At 36.5% G+C, this 14,731-nt stretch overlaps 1 protein-coding gene across 8 annotated transcripts in view; it reads left to right on the top strand.

Annotated features, from left to right (window-relative positions):
• GULP1 (GULP PTB domain containing engulfment adaptor 1) overlaps positions 1 to 14,731 on the top strand; it is a 152,295-nt gene that overhangs the window by 67,455 nt on the left and 70,109 nt on the right. For all 8 annotated transcript variants that reach the window (XM_035536831.2, XM_035536830.2, XM_035536827.2 and 5 more), the window contains exon 2: positions 9,064 to 9,154. In XM_035536831.2, the coding sequence (XP_035392724.1) occupies positions 9,127 to 9,154 (28 nt within the window). In that variant the 5' untranslated portion in view covers positions 9,064 to 9,126. The remainder of the gene's footprint in view (positions 1 to 9,063; positions 9,155 to 14,731) is intronic.

The following is a 14,731-nucleotide window of genomic DNA, read 5'->3' as shown; positions in this document are numbered from 1 at the left end:
AAGCGAGGAACGAGGACAGAGGTTTGGAAGATTGAGCTGGGACTTCTGTCCATAAATGAGCTGCAGTACTTAGTCTCCCATTACTCCCAGCTGACAAAGATATTTCCTCTTCAGTTCCTTTCCAGTTTATCAAGGCATGTAAGTAATTCCACATGCAGTTTTCTCTCCTAGCTAAAATAATGGTTTAGGCTTTCAATTTTCAAGGTAATTGCTAATTAGTCATTTGATTTTCATCTCTGTCCCCCCAACCATAACAGGACTATTTTTTAGTTCAGATAATGAAATTTGCGTTTCGGTGTTTTACATCAATATTGTTGAATGGTGTTTACTCCTTCTTTGAGAAGTACAGTTTTTCTCAGGAGTGACCTAAATGCTGTTCTGCAACATCTTTTTAGAGGTTTTCGTTTTTAAAGGCTGTTCATCTTTAAACGTGTTCAAAAGAATTCATAAGTCCTTTTTGTCCGCATGCCATCAGTGATCCAGTTTAAAGTGCACATATATGCAAATGCATTTATATTCATGCACTTTCCAAGGGATGAGCTTTGCTTGAGTCTTCTTACATAACTTTTCCATTAAAACATACCAGATTTTGGAAAAGCACAGAAAACTGTAGTTGAAAATGTGTTTCTGAGCAGGATTTTTTAGCACTGTGCTGTAATGGCTATTCCAGAGTATAGAAGTTCTTATGCCTTGCTCCAATTCTCACTCATTATCTTTGTGCTCAGTTTTTTCATTTGTGATTTCACAGCTTGTTCTTTTTCAGTACTCCTAGCTATTTCTTTTGAAACAAAGTTCTGTGAAATACATAAATACAAACAGGGATGCTCAATTTGCTCTCTTGTATAGCTGATTCTTTGACAATATAGTGTAATTCAAGTGTTTTGGAAAAGTGGTATGCAAGAAATGTTCGTGAAGTTGTTTACGTAAGCATCCAAAACATCAAATAGTGTAACTGTCATTAGCAAATACTAGTATTATTTGTATGGACTTGTCCTGTGAGTAACTTAAGTAATCTGAACAGCTATGCAAGCTTCATTAAATTGGCAATGAATATGTTTGCTGTTGGGGGGAGGTGAGAGTAGCATGAAGTTTGGTGCAACAGCTGGATACACGGTGCAGTCTTATGTTGTGGCTTCTGTTTTTATTATTTCCACAGTTGAATCCTAGATTTAGTTTGCTGTAGCAGCACTTTGTGAAGTCCTTAGATGCAGTAGAGGTTCATGTTATCTTCTGGGGTTTTGCTGTGGTTTCTTGTTTTGATGGAAAAATGTGTGGTAATGTCTTACCTAGAGACCTTAAAGATTTGTTAATGTATTTAAAGTGCAATTCATTTTCCCCTCTTCACCTGCACAAATATATTTGAAAAATTGGACTGAAAGTCGTATTTGGTACACTGTGAATCCGTATTGCTGAGTTCTAGAAACCTTGGCGTCAAAGCTGAAATTTCTGAAAGGGCTAAGGTGCTGTGCAACTCTCATAGTTCTGCTGCTCCAGCATTTAGCACTCTAGTCACTGGGACCAAAGACATAGATCAAGAGAAAAACCTAAAACTTTATCCTTGAAAATATGGCGTGTATGGGTACCTACTTCCCCCTACACACCTTTTTGCCCTTTGCATCCAGTAGTTGAGTTATGGGGTCAGTCACTGAATCTACTCTTAGTAATTGTCCAGATTTTCTCTGGATACACCACGGAATGATCTGTATTTGTTTCTCTCCTCTGTTTCTGGGGACTCAGCACAGAATGGTGCCCTACCTATAGAGGGAGCTGCTTTATGAAGTGGTCTTTGGATCATGGTCCAACTCTCATATGCTTCATGAAGAACAAGAGAAGACATTATTTCTTCACCACATATTAAAGATTCCTTACTGGGCTTTTCTATGCAGAGCTGAACAAACTGTGATTATTAGAACTGTGAATTACATTTGCAGTATGTCTCAGCTACGTGGAAGCTAACTGGAGCAGGGGTGGAGTTGTGTCTTCAGGGTCCCAAGCAGCCAGCACAATTCTGTGTTTTAGTTGCAATGCGAGTTTGAGTCTAAACTTGCTGACCTGTCATGATTTTAAAAAATTACACATTTTTTGAAGTCCCAACTGTGTTAAAAGATACAGAACACTCTTAGTAAGGAAAATTGAATAAATTTAAGCCTCACTAGCTTGGAAATTCCATTATGGAGGAATATATATCTTGGTAATTCTCATCACTTCTGTTAAATTGCTCTAGGATGGATCACTTATCAAAAATCCTGAAATAAGATCCATAGTAACCATAACAGTGTGCAAAATCTGAATGTTTCTCCTTAATGCACATTGTAATGAACTACCTAAACATACCTGCTCTATGAGACGGGGATAAGGAGATTAATTTGTAATAAATATGATTTGGGTTTCTGTGCTTTTCTGTCAGTTTCGTATCTGTGCTTTAACTTCATATCATATTCTTGTCAGAATGCTGAGACTCCTCAGAATGTGATTGGAAGGTGTAAAATAGATAAGTTTTATCATGCTACATTTATTTTGCTTAAAAAACAATATAATCTACTTCTTGAGGTACTTGCTCTGAGACTGATTTAGTAAGAGTGACAAAATAGGTATTGCCAACTGCTTCTCAATTTTGAAAACTGTCACAATCACTTAATAAAGCTTTACCTGTCTGTATAAACACAACTTAATGCTGTCCTTGAGGCTAAGCAATTAATGATTCTGAACGTGTTACCATTAATGAGAAATCTAGTGACTTTAGTATTAAGGCATCCATGTTCAGTATTGCAAATTTTAAAAGTCTTTGTGAAGTGACAGACTTTTTAAACATGCTTTTGCAAGTCATAATTTCAAAACTATGTAATTCGTTAATAAATTGCTTATGAGAAAATGAATTACTAGAAGCTTGTGAGGCAGTGACTTTTTTCAATGTGACTTTTAGCACTAGGAGGAGGTGATCATGGGATTGTAAAAGGTAAGAAAGCAAATATATATGCTCTACACAGTGGTCTGAACGCCTAAAATTTCCACAGGTTTCTTTTTCTCCTTGCAGGGGAGGTGAAACAAAGGTCTGCAGATGAGAGAATTTGTAAAAATATTTATTTGAAGTCCCACAGAAAAATAGGTTTAAATAATGTTGTTGTCTTTGCCTTTTTTTGACATGGTTATAACTGTTTTTAGGATATACTTCTAATTTCTCTAAGTGAATAATTTCTGTTATTGATCATACTGATCTTGCATGCTTAAAACAAACAAAATTTAAAAAAAAAAAGTGAATTTAAAGAGTTACAAACCCATCTGTCACGTCATAGTTCAGAGCTATTGGGGAAAGGGTGATTAGCAACGTGATAGGAAAGAAATATTAAATTGTGGCAAGCCCCGTGAGCTTCTAGTGAAAGGACTGTAGCAGAGAAAACATCTAGTATGCACTGTGAGGTCTGTGCAACAGAAAAAAAAAAAAAAAAAAAAAAGCTGTGTTTTATCCATTTGGAGATTACCTTAAGATACCTAATGAGTCTTTCTGTGTCTGCCTTTCCTTTCAGTGGCATTTATTACAATATAATTGTGAACGTGTGATCAATGCAATAAATATAGCCTTAAAAATTGTAGAAGGTTAACATGAATTTGATGTTGTTTGAAAAAAAAAAATAAATAAAATCTGCCAGTAATGAAACAAACAGCTTCACTAGACTGCGTGTGCAGCAATTGGCTTTTTCAGGGATGATGCCTACATAGAAGTGACCATGTTCAGTGTCAGGACGCTATCATTTCTCCAAACTGTACATACCCATCCAAGCATAGGACTGAGTCTAAAATTTTGGAGGCTTACTCGTGCTTCAAGTCAAAAACCTTGACAGTCTTGTATCCCTTCCACCAGAACGGTTTGAAGAGCTGTTGTATGTTCTTCTGTGCATGGTGGATGCCATCACTGAATGCACTCCAGTGTTTCTAAAAACAAAACACTGGCAAAGCTCTGCAAACTGTCCACCCACTTCATGTCTGAAGGTGGTGGAAAAGAGCAAAATCTTTCTCAGATCCTGTATAGATGATCAATTGTCTAGTCGGATATCAAACACTGACCCCCTTGTATTCAAGTGAGCAAGATGTTTGCCATCTGTTTCTTTTGGATGTAGAAGGAAGTGACTGTATTCTTTGTGAGGGAACGTGGAGGAAGCTGCTTCGCTGGCTCTAAGCATCTGACATCTGTAAGTTCTCGTACAGCAGAATAAAATAGGCTGACATGACTGAAATCTTTCACCGTGTTTCTCTAGACACAGGAACTTGTGGATTTGAGGGAAAAGAAAGCTCCCGAGCAGCCCATTAGGATTGTACTCTCATAAGGAACAAAATAAGAGTATTGATTTTTCTTGCAGAATGTAGGAAGTTTGGGAAGGAGGGAATATTCCTGGTTTTAAAATTACGTCTTTCATTTGTAGTGTGTCAACTTCAGTTTGTTCCATGAGTAATGTAATCCACTAGTAAACCCTCAGCATAATGATAAAAATTACCTGATTACAAATACATTTGCTAAAAATGCAATATTTTGTAAATTAAATATCTTGTTTAATGCTTTAAGATCTAGATCTACTTTGTGAAAAAAAGTAAATTTTGTGTTTCTGTGTTTTTTTGTAATAACATTGTGCAATTTGCAGCTGGTCTGAGGATTTATTGGTGTTTGCACTGAAACTTAAACAAGCTTTCTTCAGAGTGCTACACCAAGTACTTTAATAGTGGGATTTATTTCTTGTTGCTGAGAAGCAACACTTACTGCTGATCTTCTGTGAGTAGTTTTTGCTACCAGCTGTCTTGGTGATACCCACCTGTCACCTGTTAGTCATCTGTATTTTCTTTTTGAGAAGCCTTTCCTATTGAAAAGAGGAGGTTATTTTTAGGAAATGGGGGTGGGAGGGTGGGGGTGGCAAAAAGCTTGAACTTTTTGGAAACTGATGTGAAATGCATGGGTTCCACGTATGTTTTCTGGTTCCTAGCCTCTCGGTGTTGATATTCATAGCAAAACACTGTCCTCAGACTTTCTGTGAACACTCCTGTAACCCTGGCAGACATGCTGTATGTGCAATGCTTTACGTGTGCTCTGAAAGACTTCTTGCTGCGCAGGAAAAAAGGATCGTCACAATGGTGCCAGGCCTATATTGGTTGAGAGATGAAAAAGTGGTGCACGCGTGGTTCTTGCACTGCCCTGCTGGTTTCAGGAGCTCAGAGCAAACAAGAGGCTGGAGGAGCATTTTTAGCCTTCAGGTTTGGGTGTTCCTGTCCATGCCTGTCACACAAGAAGGGTGAGCCCCTAAAAGAGGGCTGTTGTTCCCCACTGTTTTGCTACTTGCCACACCATGTCTGCCTATTTTCCATCATTATGTCACGTCATATTGGGATATTTGAACAGTGTTGTGTTCTAACTGAGCACAAGAATTTTCTGTCTGTTACGTTCCAAACTTTCTCATCTTACCTTCAGAAATAACTTCATAAGCCTATGGTTCACTGGAAGTCAATGAATCACACATTCCTGTGCGCTGCAGCCCTTTCAAAAAAAAAAGGTTTTAAAGCTTTTTGTGCTTGATTCTTTAAGAAATATTATCCAATATGTTTGAAAAGGCTGGGGTCTGAGAAAAGAATCCAAATCTTCAGTTTTTCCTAAGCTAGATTTGGCTTAGTGTGCAATCTGTGTGTGTTTGAGAGGGAAGGGGCAGGTTTGACTTATTTTTATTTTTAAAGGGGGCAGGTGGGTGCAAACTGGGGGTTTTCAGGGAGGTTTTCTTGAAAAAAATGATTTGTGTTATGAAAAAGAGTTATACAATAAACTGGTTCCGCCCAGATAATCGTTATAGCCTATACCATTTGAATGCCATTTGGGGGGAACCCAAATAAATCCTGAGGAATGCCCAATTACTGTGTGGGAATGAGACAAATTACATGTGTAGTTTTTTCAGCCCTTTCCTAAGTAACCTCTCTCTTGGCTTGTCTGAGACAGATCTAAGTTTAGAAAACATAGCAAAGCACACAACATTTCAGAAGGAGCCCACAGGCATGTGCTGATGTCTGCGTGGAAGCCTCGGTGTGGCTGCAGCAGCCAGGGCAGATCAGTTTTCTGTTCAGTGCTGGAAGTCTGCCACTGCCTCCCTTTGTTCTGCTTCCTTTGCTGCACAAAGCTTAGAAGACAGCAACCGCCATTATCATTAGTGATAAAAACTAATTACGGAGGTGATGATTTCAGCTTCAAGCCTCACCACCCTTGCACCCACCAGACTGCAAACCTACAAACACCTCAGTCACCAAATCCACTTCCTTGCAACCCTTGCCATTTTGCAGTTTCTTCCTCCCTGTGAGAAGCTCCTCACCATGAAAAGTAAGGGGTTAATGCCAGCAAAGACAAAGGGAAAAGGAGATGAAGGCATTTGTTTTCCCCTGTTACTGTTTTGGTTTGCTATGGCAGCTTTAGTACTCAACTTGCCATGCCACATGATTGCTGTTCAGACTGACAACGCATCCATGCTGCCCAGAATGTTTGGCTGTTATTTATATTTTTATTATTGTTAGCTTAATGAAAATATTTGCTAAGCCTTTTCTCTCTCCTTTCTGTCTCTCTTTTGTTTCTTTCTGCCCCCAAATAAATAACCTGAAGTAACCCGAAATTTCCCTAATCTGTAGCTCTTCATATTTTGCTAATTAATCATTTTGCGCAATCACGTGCGAGTTTGTTTTTCCAAGAAGGGTTTGGTTTCTGGACAAAGCTGAAGAAAACTCCTCGTAGTAAGGTAGAGAAACATTCTTTACATAGGTGTGTCTTCCTGTGTGATGAGTAATGAAGTATTTTGGTCCATGTGCCCATTCCCTGGTGCCTCTGATTACTACAGCTGTTTTACCCTTTCTTAAACAAACAGTCTCACAGGAAGGACTCCCCCATCTGCAGAGGGTCCCACGGTCATGGGATTTTCTGACCTATGTTCCTTTTGGCTTCCTTATAAGCTCTTAGCAGAGTGTTTTGCAAATCAGTTTCTTCCAGCAGCTTTGTGCATCGCACATTGTGAGAAGCAAAATGATGCTTTACCAGAAAATCTGTCTAACATTCATGATCAGAACTTACTAGTTTCATTTGTCTGTTGGAATACTGTGAGTAAAGGTGTCACAGATATGTCTAACCATAACTGTTCTCTTCTCCTGACCAAAAACTTGCCAATGCTGTTTACAACAGTCTGATGTTACCCTCTTGCCCCTTAATAGTGTTCATAGTTACGATTTGTATTAAACAAAGTACTTTAAAGGCGTTCTCTAGAACCATGGGCCAGCCAACAGCCTGACTGTGTGCATATGTACATGTCTACTCAGATGTGTACATCTACAGCTTGAAAACCAGAAATTTGCATGGTCTTAACTTCATCACTTGTTGCTTCATTTAAAACCAAATCTGTTGTCATTTTCACTTGATCATATTGGATGATGTTGATGGCAGCCCTTGAAGTCCTACTTGGTGGCCTTCCCTGCGAAGAGAACTCGTCGTGCTTGGGAAGCTTCGGGTGAAACTCTCATGGGTTACTGGAGCTGCCAGTTCTGTTCCCCAAGAACAGCAATGTCGATTGACAACTGGATAGCTTCTTGGCATTATTTCCGAATAACTAGATGGGAACTACACTTTCTTATTTAACTCTATTCTCCCTTCTTAAATGCTCAGTAAAATTTGTAAAACAAAAACTAACTGCTAAATGTTCTCCCAAAAGCAAATGTTGCTTTGTTGTAGATCTAGGATAATAGATTGTAGGTTAGGTAAACACTGTTTATTCCTTCATTCTCATAGTATTGCATGGAAAAGAAGTCCTACCAAAACTACAATTATTTGAAAATAAAATGCAGAGTTTTTGTAGCAGTATTTGCCCACATCCTAATCTGAAAAATATGAACCATCTATATATTGAGAAATTGGGATAGAATTGCTTTAATTTAGTATTGGATGTAATTATTAAGACAAGGCAAACACCACAAAAAGTGTTTGAGTTGCATCAAGTATCTTTAATAATAATAATAAAAAATCTGTCATCATTGTCTTGCTGCTAGTCTTTGAAATGTTGGCATAACTTTGTCTTCATTCAAAGCGGTACTAATGTTCTAGCTTACTTCAGAGAGAATGTGATACCAAGTGTTTTGATTTATTTTTTTCTCTTTCTTTGACCGATTCCTTTACAGCAGGGCAGAGTAAGGGCAGAGGTGCAGCTTTTGACTGGATGATCTGAGCAAAATGGAAAGAAGTGGAGAGAATATCTTTGTAGTTGAAAAAGAAAAATCAATATTACGAAATGGGATGGTTTGGAATATTGATTTTTTTTGGCTGCAAAATATTGGTCAAGAATAAAATTCTACTAATGTGTTATGACTAATCTAAGGGTTTATCAGTGTTTTTCATGTGAAGGAAATATGTAATTTACTGCAAATTCTGTTACGCTCTAAACACATGTAGCTGTATAGCTGATATTTACACTTGACTTTTCCAAATTTGATCCAATCAACATACCTGTAAGGACGCAGCCTGAGGCAATTGGAGTAAGGAGGTAGTTGCACTGATAGAAAGCAGCTTTTTGGTATTGAATCCCTGGGTGAAGAGGAGACTTTATGTTGTGATTTTTTTGAACGTCAAACCCACATGAAGATGAAAGCATAGCTTGAAATAACCTGTCAGCTGAAATGACACACAATGGGGCAGTGCAAATGTGGACCGAATGATTTAGGGAGTTCTGGACTCAACAGTTATTTTAATGCTTTTTTTCCAACCTATTTGTGTGTAGTATTTGTCTTTGGGCATACGTATACGACCGCCTGCTTCGTGTCTGAAATGTCAGTGAGAACTTCACAGAAAGCTTTGAAATGTCTTCCTGTATTAAGTACCACACGGCATTAAAACATAAATCTTCTCAATTCTGTAGTTTATTCCTCAGCAAAGCATGTCTCTTCTTTTTATTTCTCTGCATCATTTCAGAATCTTTAAAATCATTTGTATTATCTTTAATATGAAGATAACTTTCTAACTTCAAATATAATAATGGTCATTTCTGTTTTCTTGTGTGCATTGTTCTGCAGGTTAAAGTGGGGGTGAAAACACCACCAAACCCAGAAGCATAGTTGACTGGACATATTTTCAACATGAATCGTGCTTTTAGCAGGAAGAAAGGTAAGTAATTTTGTTAATGTTCCATGGAAGGCATAAATATCCTGTATAAATTCTCTAGAATAAGAATTTTACAACAACGTACTTAAGAATCATTACGTCTAATAAATTAAGTAGAAAGGAGCAACCTTCTATGACGTACAGAGTAAATTGTTCTTGATTGATAAAGTACTTTCTAGATTGTAAGGCTTATATTGAATTGCATACTATTTTCTTCACTGAGATGTGTGCACATACATTCGTATATATGTTTGTATGTTTGTGGCTTTTTAACCTGCATGCACCAAGGGATGTGCTAGAGGGTTTTAGAACTTCTGAAGAGTTAGTAACTTCTGCATTTAATTTATATGTTCCATAGGTTCTTGGAGAAGCTGTTTCAGAAAAAAAAAAAATATATGCTTGAAATATCTCATGCTGCAGGATGTCGCTTAGCTTTAAGCAGCTATTCTGAACTTGTAGCATTCTGAAATGTACCCTTTCCAAAAGTATATCAAACCACTAAATATTCAGAGTTGCTCTTATGGCTTCCTTATTTCATGGTCTGCTTATGATTAAGCATCATTTTTAGACGAAGCACAGGAGGTGCAGCTTTTTTTTTGGTTTTCTTTCTTTGTTTTAATGACAGGTTTGTTGCCATTTTTCCTATTTGTTTATAAAGTAGGAAATATCATCTATTAGGGCTGATTTGTTTTTCATGTTTTCTTCTAAAGATCCTTAGGTATGACACACTGAGCCAGAGCCTCTGCTTCAATAATTAAGTAAACTCCACTGGAGCAAGTGTAAATGTTATGTTTATATAACAAGAATTCCTGCTTTGGTATCAATATCAAAGCTTGAAAGAAAAGGAATCTGTCATGCATTATACCAGCATGAAGTGATAGCATCACTGCATCCTTCCATGTCTAGTACGTTTATTTGCTACATTGTGATGAACTGAGATAAGTAGTTCAGAATACCAGAAAACGTAGCTCGATCACAGAGAAGATAAACATATTCACAAAGGCTGCAACAAACAATTAAGGATAATCTGATACCTCAGAAGCAAGACAGATGCACAGGAAATAAACTAAAATACATAAACCATGTTCTTAAGTACTTACATGTTTTCTTGTGTAGATATTTGTAACATCCCAATCAAGAATCTGTCTACCAGCTCTCTAATAGTGCTGCCTAGCTTATTCCAAATAATTTGAGAGACTGTTCCAATATCTGCATTCAGTATCAGAAACAGTGTATTACATGGCCATCTTACTGAACAACAGGTTTGTCCTAAATCACAGCAGTCCACTTTAGAGCCCAGACCCCCGTTTTCATTATTCCCACTACTTCATTTTGCAACTGAGCAAAATTCTCAGCAGAATTTTATACTGTGTGTATGAAGTCTAGGGCAAGTACTCAGTGTAAATTTATTTTTGAATGCCATGATGAGGGAATGAAACAGCCACTTCCAATGACTACAGGTGTGCTGAAGGCTCTGTCCTTAAAAATGGCCATTACAGTCATTGACCATCTGAATCCCCAAGATTTAGCACAAAAAGGAAATTTTAACCTGAATATTTTGTTTGTATTTTAGTTGTAGTTATCTCTTATTGGCTGATGGTCATTTTAGTTGAAGGCTTAATTGATGTGACAAAATCTTGAATTGAATATGAATAAAATCAAGCTTTTCATCTGTCACTCTAATAATTATAATGAAAAATATAAGAAAATAGGAAGTTAAAAAAAAAAAATAAGCTTGTTTCAGGGAGTACTTACACGAGCAATCAAAAATAAATTGAATCTTTTTTGCAGTCCAAGTTATAATATCTTTTCTAATCAGTTAACCTTAAGCTCATATATAAGGGTAACAAACTTTGTGAAATAACATTGACTGAAAAAAAGTTCTTTTCTGTTATAAATAAAACAACAACAACAAAAAACACCTTGGTACCTGTTCAAAGTAAAACAGTTTTTCTGTTGACCTTAGAGTACATTAGTTGGACTACTGACTACATATATTAAGGAGGAAATTCTCTGTTTTAGAAATGTTATCTGACTTAAGAACTGTACAAAAATATATACTCTGTTTTCCATTCCTTGATCCAGTGAGTGCAGTATACTCTAAGAAGTGTTTATGGATTATCTTTTTTAAGTATCTTTCTTTTTTCTATTAAAAACAAATAATTAAACAACAACAAACTATTCAAGAGCAATGTTCAGTATGTTCATGTGACTTTGTTAATATGACCAAGCTTGTGAAAATATTTTTGAATCTATCCACAGTATCAGGAGCTTGCTTTTGGATGCGATCCAGTTTTCATTCATTGTTTTTGATGATCTACTAATTTTTTTCTTTAAAATCAGGTGTGGTAGCATGATTGCTTTGAAATGATGTAGCATGGGAAGTGTTAGAACAGAGTCTGTTAAGTCTTTACATATTTTTGTATCTTGATGATTTCAGTGTCTCTTTTAAGTAGTTTAGGGATTTGGATGTAAGTCTTTTGTAAAGGCCTTTGTAAATGCTGTGTTGTCATACTTTTTTCTCATTAGTGTACTGTTATCTAAACTGCATTATCTGTTCTCAATTTATGTGGTAGTGTGTAAGTATAATGTGTATATGCAAAGAGAAAGTATTAGCTGTACTGTTTAGTTGCTGTTGAGGGTTGTGTGTGCTTGATTTTGGTTCTTGGTTGTCTTTCTTTAGTTTGCTTGTTCTGTTCTTGTTCCGTGGTCTTCCATTCAAAGCCATTAGTATAAGACCTGGTGCTTATAAGAAACAAGAATGAGCTAGTCTTTGTTGGCTTTTGTCCCATTAAAAATGAGAAAGGAAACTACTGTTGCTTCTAGATAGAGACCTTTCTAAGTATGAAATAGCTGTAATCCAAACCTTCTGGGAGTAAGAGAGTGAAACTTTGAGTGTTTAAAAATAGTCCTAAAAATGTTGCTAGCTATATCCACTTTGGGCTAAATTTACCCCTGAATTACAATATGTGAAATCCAACGAACTTTACTGAGGTTGTGGAGGGCGTAAATCACAGCTGAATTTAGTTCACTCTTTATTATACCCCAATGGTCTTGCTTCATCCTAGAGTAAATGTCAGCTTTAGTTTACATATGGCACAAAGTTCAGTGCCAAAGCTGCTGTTAAAACTGCTGTGAATCTGAAATTTCTAATGTGTATGTTTTTTTTTCCTTCCATATGATAGCAGTTCATAAGGTTGGTAATTGCTGCTGGATTATCAGCTCGTGAGATGTAGATGGCATTCATAATATTAAATTGAATATATTGAGTTAATAGCCTATCATAAATCATAAGTTTCAGTGATAGCGTTTCAGTGTAATGGCTTTTTATGAGCGTCATCTATGAAAATGTAGACAGATGCATTTAATCGTCAGGGATCGATATATGAAAAAAATGTGATCTAAGGTTACAGGATGCTCTCTTCCAGGAGTGGACTGGCTATAATGTGATCTTCATTTCTATTGTAGACTTATGCTACGTTCCAGAGATGACAAATGTTTTGCTTTATCTTTATCTTTCTTTTTTGAATATGCAGATAACAGTTCCTTTTTAGCTCATTAACTGCCTGTGGATTTGTTTGTGTTTTAAGTATTTTTGTATTATGATACTCTTCTCATTAGGCTACTAAGGTTCCCTTTTAAGTATGTCAACAAGGAGAGCTGCAGGTTTACTGCCTCAATTTGGAAAGGACCAAATCCTTATCCATTGGTGGGAGAAGGAAGTGTCTTTTCCTGCAGCCTGTGTGTATGCATGCACTTGTATGCAAGCATATATTTATTTATTTATGCGCTTTCCCTAGGGATCTAAAAAAAATGTTCCTCACCGTGAAAATAAAGCAAATAATAGCATCTCTGGGTTGTGAAAGCAGAGGGAACAGGTCTAGCTGGCATGAATTATTTAGGAAAGAAATGGTTATAATATGTGTTTAGGGGATGCACAGCTGCAAATGAGGAATACTCACTGGGAACTCTCTGTAGAATTCATGTTGTGTCTGCACAGATAAACCTAATTTTTCTTCTGAAACTTCATGCAGTTATTCTGTCCCTCTTTGGCCCTGTATAATGTCTTGTTCCTTTTGGTGATAAGTGTTTGGCAGCACCTCCATAAGGCCTAAATCTTAGGATATTCTTAGGTATGAGTGAATTTCTTTTCCCCAGCTGTTAACATGAGAATAGGAGGACAGGATTGTACTTTCTTGTTGCCTATTTTGCCTGCATTATCTTCAGAAGAGTATTGCAGAAATAATAAGTATTGTACCTGCTTAAAGAATATCTAGGCAGCTCACAGGATAGATCTATGAATGTTTACAATTATATTTACCGTAATAACTATTTTCTTTTTCCTCTTGTAAAACCGAAGGGGCTCCTTTCAGAACATACACACTCCTTACCCATAAAGCACTAACTACTGACTCTAAAACAGGAACAGCACTGGGAGGAGTCTTAAGCTTTTTGGTTTCCATCCTATTAAAATGTACGCAGCCTCATTTACAGAATATTACTTGTTTTGTACAGCAGTTAGACAAGAGTACCTTTCAAGATCTACAAGCTAATAAATTCTTGGTGTAGAGTTATTAGTGTATCATGTAGAGTTGTTGCTCAAGGTACTATTTAGGTTGCTACCTTGGGGAAGTTACTCTGAATGTGCTTCATGAGTTGCACAGGTACCCTGCTATTTAACTGGATGAATATCTAATTAAAGACAAGATGCATTATTCTGTGTGAGCATATAAAGTTCAAGACATAAGTTTTACAGCTCCAGTGTGACAGCTTTGAAAATCTGTCAGTGAAAGGTCAGCCAATGCTTTTCTCAGAGACCAACCATTTTATAACTCAAACTTCTCGGCTTAGTGCATTTAATCTTCTGCATTTTTTTTTTGTTTAATTAAAATGGAATGTCATTCTTCCAGTGAAATAAATTTGGAGTCATGATGACTACTACCATTTGTAGGACTTCATCTTATAAAACTGTTGAAAAATTAAAAACGATATCCAAGGTATGCCATTCAGGATAATTTTATTTTGTGAAATAACGTCCTTTAGATGCATAAAACCACGGGGCTTGTATAGATAAATGAGAGGAAGCTACAGATTTACATGTTGTAGTTGTTTTGAATGTTTATTGTCACTTTCCTTTCTTCTCTTTCCAGTTTACTGGCATTTAAAAAAATATATAATTTCAAATGAAAACAAATTATTACAGTATTTTAATCTTTCTGAATAAAAAAATATAGTAACTCTAAGTTTAAAATTTCCCAATTGTGTTCCTTTTCCTTCCAAACTGACACAAGTAAAGTTCTTGAAGTTAGAAATGGTTTATAAAATTGCCTTTTAATTTTTATCAAGCTTAATTGATACTTTCCCACATTTGTTTAGTGTTATAATGAAAGGTTTAACTGAACTCTGACTCCAAAAGCAAAAGTTGGAGATCTAGTATTGATCTGTGTGTACTCCTTAGTGAAAACGTATGAAAACTGTCGTCACTTAAAATAGATTATACTAGCCCAGTAATCTCTCTTTGAACTCCAATTCAAAGCTTGTAGCAAAGACTAAAGTATTTTAGTGTAGCTCATTTGGTGG

Source organism: Cygnus atratus, chromosome 6, assembly GCF_013377495.2.
Source record: "Cygnus atratus isolate AKBS03 ecotype Queensland, Australia chromosome 6, CAtr_DNAZoo_HiC_assembly, whole genome shotgun sequence".
Taxonomy (NCBI): Eukaryota; Metazoa; Chordata; class Aves; order Anseriformes; family Anatidae; genus Cygnus; species Cygnus atratus.
Note: the sequence above shows the minus strand (reverse complement) of the source record. Positions and strands in the feature narration are given on the sequence as shown.